General features: G+C 39.6%; 1 protein-coding gene across 1 annotated transcript in view; it reads right to left on the bottom strand.

The window, feature by feature from the left end:
• Nucleotides 1-1,039: 1,039 nt before the first annotated feature.
• LOC128886115 (protein still life, isoform SIF type 1) overlaps nucleotides 1,040-9,309 on the bottom strand; it is a 22,882-nt gene continuing 14,612 nt past the window's right edge. The window contains exons 13-31 of the mRNA XM_054140704.1: nucleotides 8,819-8,964; nucleotides 8,395-8,662; nucleotides 8,162-8,305; nucleotides 7,842-8,024; nucleotides 7,099-7,353; nucleotides 6,677-6,847; nucleotides 6,295-6,481; nucleotides 5,561-5,827; nucleotides 5,168-5,448; nucleotides 4,732-4,926; nucleotides 4,531-4,639; nucleotides 4,220-4,399; nucleotides 3,960-4,078; nucleotides 3,693-3,869; nucleotides 3,406-3,593; nucleotides 2,448-2,857; nucleotides 2,086-2,307; nucleotides 1,806-1,871; nucleotides 1,040-1,359 (exon numbers count right to left, since the gene is read on the bottom strand). Of these exons, the coding sequence (XP_053996679.1) occupies nucleotides 1,322-1,359; nucleotides 1,806-1,871; nucleotides 2,086-2,307; nucleotides 2,448-2,857; nucleotides 3,406-3,593; nucleotides 3,693-3,869; nucleotides 3,960-4,078; nucleotides 4,220-4,399; nucleotides 4,531-4,639; nucleotides 4,732-4,926; nucleotides 5,168-5,448; nucleotides 5,561-5,827; nucleotides 6,295-6,481; nucleotides 6,677-6,847; nucleotides 7,099-7,353; nucleotides 7,842-8,024; nucleotides 8,162-8,305; nucleotides 8,395-8,662; nucleotides 8,819-8,964 (3,606 nt within the window). The 3' untranslated portion in view covers nucleotides 1,040-1,321. The remainder of the gene's footprint in view (nucleotides 1,360-1,805; nucleotides 1,872-2,085; nucleotides 2,308-2,447; nucleotides 2,858-3,405; nucleotides 3,594-3,692; nucleotides 3,870-3,959; nucleotides 4,079-4,219; nucleotides 4,400-4,530; nucleotides 4,640-4,731; nucleotides 4,927-5,167; nucleotides 5,449-5,560; nucleotides 5,828-6,294; nucleotides 6,482-6,676; nucleotides 6,848-7,098; nucleotides 7,354-7,841; nucleotides 8,025-8,161; nucleotides 8,306-8,394; nucleotides 8,663-8,818; nucleotides 8,965-9,309) is intronic.

A 9,309-nucleotide genomic window follows, 5' to 3' on the forward strand; every position in this document is an offset into this window, starting at 1 on the left:
AGTAGTAGTAGTAGTAGTAGTAGTAGTAGTAGTAGTAGTAGTAGTAGCAGGAGGATTGGGGGGGGGGAATGATGGTGGTGGTATTAGTATGTGCAACATTAATTAGCTCAAATAATATGTAGTAGTCACAGTAAAAATTGAAATAATATGAAATGAAACAGCGGTAATAAATATGTAAATAATAATAACAACAACAACAATAATAATAATAATAATAATAATAATAATAATAATAATAATAATAATAGAAGATCGACAATAATGTTAATTATATAAATTATGACATTAATAACGATGATTATGATAACGACGATAATAAATAATAATGATGACGATGATGATGATGATGATGATGATGATGATGATGATGCTAATAACAATACTGACGATATTGACAATATTTTGGATAAATACGATGCTGACGGCATTAACGATAATGACAATGATTACGTTTAAGATAAAGATGAGTACGACTATGACAACAATGACAACGACGACGACGACGATGATGATGATGATGATGATGATGATGATGATGATGATGATGATGATGATGATGATGATGATGATGATGATGATAATGATAATAATAATAATAATGATAATAATTTTGATATCAATGATATCATTATTACATTATATACAGAGTTTATTACTCTCTAACCGCATTGCCGTCCACGCAGAAAGAAAAACAATTGAGAATAATGTTTGAATCGTAGTGATACTAATCGAATGAAAAGTCGGCTGTTTCTAACCAATTAATCATTCAATGGATCATTCGCAGAAAAGGCTCCGTTACTTTGAATGATTTCGATGGTAATCTCGTATGTATGGCTATGGCATGTATCAGAGGGTACATTAACGATGATAACAACAACAACAACAACAACAACAGCAACAACTAGCGAAGGTGAAAAATAGAATCTCGGAATGAAAATTTAACGCGAATCCTCCAACGCTTTCCATATTGTTATCTGGAGATGTGGAACTTTCACCCCCACCCCCCACCCCCCACTCCCACCCCCACCCTTGTCCCCACCCTTGCGCTGCATGTTAAATAATATCAGGTATTATCTCAGTTACGTTTCTTTACGCAACCGGTACGAGTAACGAATTTCTCGAGCATTAGTACAAGTGTGACGGATGATCGTAGCGATGTTGCAACGCAATTGCATCGCGTATCCATTATTTTCGAGTTGACCGAAAATATTCGAATCAGTTGAAAGAAGAAGGACAGAAGAATCTGAAAGATCTTCTGTAATAATTCTCATTGTCAGTCGTAAGGATCGAAATGTTCTCTCTTCGTCGAGATATTTTCCCGTTAAAAGCGAAGCTCGCTCTCTTCTTGAAAATTCTCTCCTGTTAAACAGTTGAATCGTTCGTTGTATAGAAATGGAATGCTACTACGTCCTCCGACGTAGCTTGTCGATAATAAAATGAAAAAGACGGAGAAGAGAAACAGCAGAAAAGTAAACGAAAAGAGTGTCGAACCGTTCCGCGTGGGCGGCAAGCGCGTTAGTCTTTCCACGATAATCGAATATATGTATGTATGTATGTATGTATGTATGTATGTATGTATGTATGTATGTATGTATGTATGTATGTATGTACGTATAATAGTTACTTGATTTACTTCACGGTCTTTAAACTTAACTTGATACTTTGTTAGCCATTTAACAACTATTTAACTTAAACGTTGTTGTTATTATAATTAGATTGTTGAGCACAGTTATTGATTTCTATCAGAGACTTTCGGGAAGCGCTGTGAGATGAGCTTATATCCCCAAACTCGCTGGCCGACTTACCCTTACGTGGTAGCGTAGTGGCCTCTCCAAACGAGGATAATTCCCGCGGTTTCCAGATCGGTGAACCTTCAATTCAATAGAATAGAATAGAATAGAATAGAATAGAATAGAATAGAATAGAATAGAATAGAATAGAATAGAATAGAATAGAATAAAACAAGAAATAGAATTGAAACGTGTACAATGATTAAACAATTTCAAGTGAAAATAAATTTCAATCGAAATACAATATTATTTCAATTTAGCGTAGATTCTCAAACTTGCTAAACTTGTTTCTTACCGAGCTCTTTCACAGTAATAGGTTGATAGTTTTCCGGTTGATGAGAGGACTGGATTAATCTTGCCTGACTACCCGTACTTCCTGCTGAAATGGTTGAAGTGGTGCTCAAAGTCAAATGATTCGGAGTGCGGCCCAAATTCGCCTTCTTCTCACCTAAAAAAGCTTGCGAGTCTTCCTCTCCCTCGGATTTCGTCCCTGAATCCATCTCGAGCTTCATCTCTCCTGCGATATGCAAAACAAGTGCAATACGTTCTATGTATGCGTATGTACGTTCAAACGCAAGCGTCGAATTTTCAGGACGCGACAGAAAAAAAAGAAAAAGAACTCAAGTACGCTAGACGAGCTAGTAGGTACATTCTTACCGGACGTATCGCTTATGGTCTTGCTTCTGGAGCGAAACATAGTTTGCTGTTGATTCACCGTGCTTTGTTCTTCCACGTCCTTGTCTTCGGAACTTTCGTGCTCCACCGTTTGTTTTGAGTGACTGTATTTTCGTTTTACATTATGCGAAGAAGATAACGGTTGAGGTTTAACCACCTTCTTTGATAACGAGCCAACAACGACTCCCGCCGCTCCATTATTGCCGCTATTTTGTCCTTGACTCACCGGCTGTTTCTCAAATTTGTCTACATGGCCGGTTGACATTCGCGGCGAAATCGTCATCGGCGGTTGACTGAGATTCTGTTTCGTCGTCGGTATACTCATATTTCGCACCGATTCTCGAATTATTTGTCGAATAGTCCTCAGGAACGCGTTTCTAAATTCTGTTGTGCTGAGGGTGAGAAACAATTATATCAACTCGTTACACCTATCGTCGTTCCACTATTTTTAGTTTGTTCTCCATTCGTATTAGACATGTTATTGGTCACACGTGTCTCGTCGTTTGTGACCCGTTCGTCGTTTCTATTCGTTTCATTTTCGTACACGCGACAATGAATAGAAAACTGTTAACTGTTGAAAGTAACGCACCGAGAACGCATACGATTTATACGAATTGACTAAAATTAAACGTGCCTAAACTCTTAAAAAAAAAGATAAAGCATAAGAAATGATCGTAGCGAATCATCGACGATAATCGATATTACCGTTGGTTTCATTATCGTCATCGTCGCAATTATTCATGTAATGACACGATAGAAGGCTACGACGAACGAAAACCGTGTAAGACAAAGAGTGTACTTAAAATATACCTTATATATGGTGTAGCATCGAATTAATGCAGGCAAAATAGCCGAGTAATGCAATTTTAGGACAAAACGTGTGTTTAAAATTGAAGTGAAACGATACTTTGGATAATTAATATGTATTATCAAACGATACCTATTAGACAGCACATATACTTTCTCCGATCTTCTCTGTAATTGACTTCTTAAATGAATCAATTCCCATAAGAAATGAGATTCCATATCTTTGGCGGAACTAGCCCGGACTTGAACTTCCGTTACGGGAATCAACACTTGGTAACGAATTATTTCTACCTCGCTGGAATTTGCTTTTGTCGAAACTCCCTGTAAACAATGAACGCATCACACACACACATATTTACGTATACGCACACACTACAAATACATACAAGAATTCTTTAAACGCCGATTAATCGAGCTTACCATGAGTTTCTTCTTTTGTCTTAACCTTTCCTTGCATAAAAAGACTACGGCAGATTTGAAAACAAAACACATTGCGTGAAGTTCCAGACCTTTCTTGATCTTTCCAAGAAAATCAGAGATATTAAGCCACTCGACACCCCCGTAGTACAGAAGATCGCCTGGGCTCAAGTCGATGGGCTGTTAACATCAGATGATTTCTTTAGTAATCTCATTGATCCTTTTATAAAATTCTTGACATTAAACGAGAAACGTATTTTCTTTGTTTACCTGCTTGCAAGACTTTTGATGTTGTCTGAACAAATGATCAAAGATGGCTCCGTATTCCTCGTGAATTCTTTGCATTTCGTTTATGTGTTCTGCGACTTTTTCCATGCCTTTCAAGGCCTCTGTAATCGAGAATGAATTGAACCGATTAGCAACACCACACCACACCACACCACACCACACCACACCACACCACACCACTGTTTTCTCGCGCTGATATCGATAGAGTATTAGCGGCGCACTATTAATCTGCTATGTTTTACCAATCAAGTGCTGGTGTTCTTCGCTTCGTTCGTCCGTGAGGTTTCGAAGCTGCTGCAGAAGCAAAGGGTACTTGAGTATTCTTTGAATAGGTTTTATCAAGTACGACTCTAATGTCGACGAGTGTTGCTGTCTTGGATTTCTTGCTTGCAGGAACTCTTGTAAAGCTTGATTTCCTTCGTCTACAAGATAAACAAGTGTAAGAAGAAGAAGAAGAAGAAGAAGAAGAAGAAGAAGAAGAAGAAGAAGAATTTGATGATGCTGTAAAAAAAAAAAGAAAAAAGAAAAAAGAATCAAATGACATTTCACTCACTTGGATGTAAAACCTTTTGCGCTTTCGAATGGCTGGCACAAAACGAACTGTACAGCTTGAAGTGATTTACATAATACAGAAAGGCACTTCCAATGGAAAACAGGACACCCTTTAAATAGCATAAATGAAAAAATGAATTACAGTTGGGTACCGATACCGATAGACGCGATTTAAATAAAAATTGCTTATCGCATCGCGTACCTTAAACTGACTCGGATGGTCAAAATTATTGAAATCAGCCTCCATCTCGATCGCGTGATCAAGATTTTGTAGAAATTGTCGTTGAAACGTAACGATTTCTTGAATATTTCCAAATAACGCGTTTATCTCTGCATTAGACAGGAAAGTCTCACGTTTAAGGGGCTCCAAGTAGTTCTCCAACAAATTGTTTAAATTCTATAAATGTTACATTAACTTATTTTTAGCGTTACTCCGTTTTAATCGTAACACGTTACATTTATCGAAACTACAATGTAAATTAACGTAGGTATTATCTTTTAACGAACCGAAACTAAAAAGGTACATGGAGAGAATTTAGCAAGGGCATTAGCAACTGGCATTTCACGGTCGATTTTGATAATAGGCATGCAAACGCATGTATGCGGATGTAATCACTGGTGATCCGTGACAATCTTACCTTGACGTAAGTCCGTTCGGTTTCGATCAATTCTAGAATGACTTTTTTTAATTTCTCAGCATCGCTCAGCTGCCGGCTTGGCGTGAGCGCTTGCGAATGAGAACTAACGACACTTCCGGTAGGACTCGACTTTCTCGTTTCACCTGGCGATCGGCAAATTCCCGTCACTTGTTCAGCGGTTTTTAGTAAATTTTCAATTTCGAATGAATTTGTGCGGGATGTTTGCTTTCCGTTTTCTATGTGAGAGGCTGACGTACATTCCTGAGTAATGCTTTCCTTGCCTAGGCACACATCGTAACGACAATCCGATTAGCCAACTACCAACCTATGCATGTTATTGTAAAGACAAAAGTATGTATCGTATGTGAGAAAGAGAGAAAATGTTTGGCTTACTCCAACCAGGAGCTGGGACAATCAGACCGGAAATCATTTCTTCGCTTATAACCGGAGGATCGGAAGGTGGCGGTGGGCAAACTAAACTCTCGATGATATCATCGGTAACCCTCATTATACCCGTAAGATCGGGTGGTTCGGTTCGAGACGATCTCATCATCATACAGAGACCGACTTCTTCTTGCAACACACTTTCCAGGTACATCATGTCTAGGTCGCTTACAATGGCACCGTTGATAACCATGATCTCGTCGCCTTTAATGATTCCTAAAACGTTAACGCACTCGTGTTATTCTAATCGTCAATAACCAATACCCGATACCCTTAGCAAAGGTTTAGGTTACAATTTTCCATCCAACTTGATCGTGATAACTTGTTCGCGTCGATAATATAAATAATTATACATATACAGTATAGCATAGTACGTAACGTAGACGCAAGTTTGCCAAGTCGTTAAAGATAACACGGTCAGAAAATCAATGTTCCTCAATGCCGTTCCGAAGCAGAAGCCGATTCTAATGTAAACGAACAAAAAATATGTTATTTATTAAGGTCATCCGACGTGTTTCCACATTTAGTGGGAAAGCTGATATCCTTCGTTTTAAAAATAAATGAAACAAGGGTAAAGAGAAGATGTTGGATTCGATAAACCCGTTGGAAGATTCCCTATTAAAGAGTCCGGTAGCTTATGGACAAACAGAAGGAAAGAGAATAGCGTAATTGACACTTGTTACCATTTTGCATTGCCACACTTTTATCTTCTACTCGGCTAACGTAACAACACAACTCGTCCTGCCTATCGGAATTTTCTATTAGTTCCGCTTCCACTGAGAAACCCCACATTTGTTCCAGAGTATTTCTTTGTAACTCTACTTGATACAAAATTTTTGCGCAAACTTCGACAACCTCGTGCGTATTCGACTGAAACATATAGATCCCAATTACTCTTACTCTACGTCTAAAATCCGCTGCAACGGATCCGTCCCCGTCCCCGTCCCCGTCCCCGTCCCCGTTCTCGTTACACATTAGTCTCCGTCGCAACGGATTACGAGTCTAACGAATCATCTAAATCTATTATCCAATTTAATAATAACCAGTAATATTAATAATGCTCACATAAGTTTCTATCAAGTCCGTTCTATGTGGCACGAAATAATTGTGATCTTCCATATCGCGTCGCTTCTTCACGCGAACGAAATGTTCCATTGGATTTAGATTTTTCCTGTTGCAAGCACTTGCTAAAAATTCTTCGACTGTCATAGCATCGCGTAAAAATACAGACACCAGCTGTAAGTCGAAACGAACATTGAAACGTGAAATTAAATATAAGTGATTAATTTGTATTCTACCCTATTCTTACGTATACCTTACGTGTAGTTATTTCGTGCATGCATATTTAAGAGTTTTATGTGAGATTTGAAATGTTCCATACACGCAATGCGTACCGCACATGTGTACGTAGTACGTACACGTTACGGTCTGGTATAAGCATTTAATGAAAATAAATAAGGATTAAAGAGGGTCGATGAATTGTTCACCTGATTCTCCGGTACGCATACTTTTACAGGCTTTTCATCATCTCTCGAGGAAATTTGAAGGGATCGTCTGCTGGATCCGCTGTTGGATCTCGAGAGCAACGGTGGTCTTCTCTTGGTAGCTCCGCGACCTGCCAGCAGGTTGTTTAGCAAAGAGGGACTCCGTGCGCATATAAAAGCGTGAAACGACGAGACCGTAAAGACTCCTAATTTATTTAACGTTTGCTTCGTGGCACGAGATACGTGCGTCAACAAACTCTGCAGAGAAAGAGAAACGATTCGAATCAAGATAATTATCATATCGGTTATCCGTATTAAGCTGGGGGAAACTCGATGCCGGGGCTCGAGCAACTTGTACGAGATTCTATTTACGGTGTTGTACAGTGATCGATACGGGTCTCCGTCAACGATACAATGCGTAGTATATGCATACACATACACACTTGTATAGTGTATCGGCAGTGATGTAGTCGGAAAAATAATTTCATCGGTTCTCGATACGAAACATAATCCATGAATGTATCGCAGTCGAATCGCAGTCGAATCGCAGTCGAATCGCTGTCGAATCACAGTGTTGACGGATCTCAAAATTTCAATTGCGAACCGACAAGTACGTATTATACATAGAATAATAAAATATTATTATTGTATAGTATGGGTTTATATGGTAGAGTAACGCGTGACTCGAATAGTAATCAGTTTGAAAACCACGACCAACTACAATGTACCAACTACGTGCAACTTACTTTAGGATTCGGTAACTCGCCGCTTTGTAAACTAGCCATGTAACATCTGAGACGAAATTGCTCGCAGTGAAGCCGTTCCAAGTTTTCTTCCCATTGGACGATCTGATTGTTGATTTGTTGTTTAGTTTCCACGTCGGAAACAACAGATTGCTGTAGATCAGCCATATGTTTTAATTTGTGATCCTAGGAAAGACGATGTACTCAGAATATATATATATATATACATGTATAGTCTTTTCCATCCGTGTCTGTCCGTGGTCCGGTCAGGACTCGCGCTACGCTCGAAATTCAACGAAAGGTTCCATGTTCGATATGCTTACCGATTCTATCGCCTTCTCTAACCGAAGGATCTCTTCCTGCAACAAGTGAAGAGTACCGGTTTTGCCGCGATGACGCGCGAACGCAGCCGCGCAAGCCGAATGAATGCTGTTTACCCAATTCTCGAGTTCCACTTGACACGGTGCCTGACACAAAACATACATTTCAATTTCTGCTTATTTTCGTGCTACTACGCCATCATTCCCTTGTTGTTCCGTCGAACGCATTCACTTACTTGAAATAAGTAAGCATCGCCAAACGCGGTGCTTAGACAAAATATATAGTCTCGTTTTGGATGTTCCGGAATCGGTTGCATGATCGCACCGTCGACAATAATTAAATGCTTCGGGGCCGCTTCCATGGCTCTGCTTTCTTGCGAATCACACGGATAGAAAAGAAGCGTAGTTCCCTTCAAACAAACCCAATAACCCTTCCATCCCCTTTTCCTCGCGAGTTCGATCTGATGTTTCTTTCGTAACAGCCACTTCTTCACGCTAAGAAATCTACGAATTAACGAATCAACCAATTACCGATCGGCGCGCTTCGAGGGACACGCGTTCAAAAGGAAATAATCGCAAACAATGGACATGCGTCGATACACGTTTCTCCATCGATAGATGAATGTAGCTTAGGTACTTGCTACCGTTACTGTTACTTACCCAGCCTTTCGAACCGCACCCGTACAATTGAACGAAGCTGCAGCCGTGCCTGGCTGTTTTCCGCGATACGGTGAATTTATCACGCTTTCGCCATCGTCGTCGTCGCTCACAGCAGTAGTTAGCGACATCCGGTCGTCGTCTGACATCTACAAAAGTTGGACACGTGATTCTAGTTTGTTCGAACGAATAAACGGTAATGTTTGTGTTGCATACGAATTTTTTTACAACGTTTCAAGCAATATCTACATATTAATATATATATATATATATAAAACATATAAAAGACTCGTCACTAATCACTACGAAACTATTACAATCGTCTGCGAGTCCTGAGAGTCCTGTATCGACACCGTGAACGCGTGTATTTAACAACGATACGGTTAAGAGATAAAAAATAAACGACTAGATGGAACAAGAGTACACGGGGGATGGAGCGGGCCAAGTAGAGAGAGAGAGAGAGAGAGAGAGAGAGAGAGAGAGAGAGAGAGAGA

Source organism: Hylaeus anthracinus, unplaced genomic scaffold, assembly GCF_026225885.1.
Source record: "Hylaeus anthracinus isolate JK02 unplaced genomic scaffold, UHH_iyHylAnth1.0_haploid 11982, whole genome shotgun sequence".
Taxonomy (NCBI): Eukaryota; Metazoa; Arthropoda; class Insecta; order Hymenoptera; family Colletidae; genus Hylaeus; species Hylaeus anthracinus.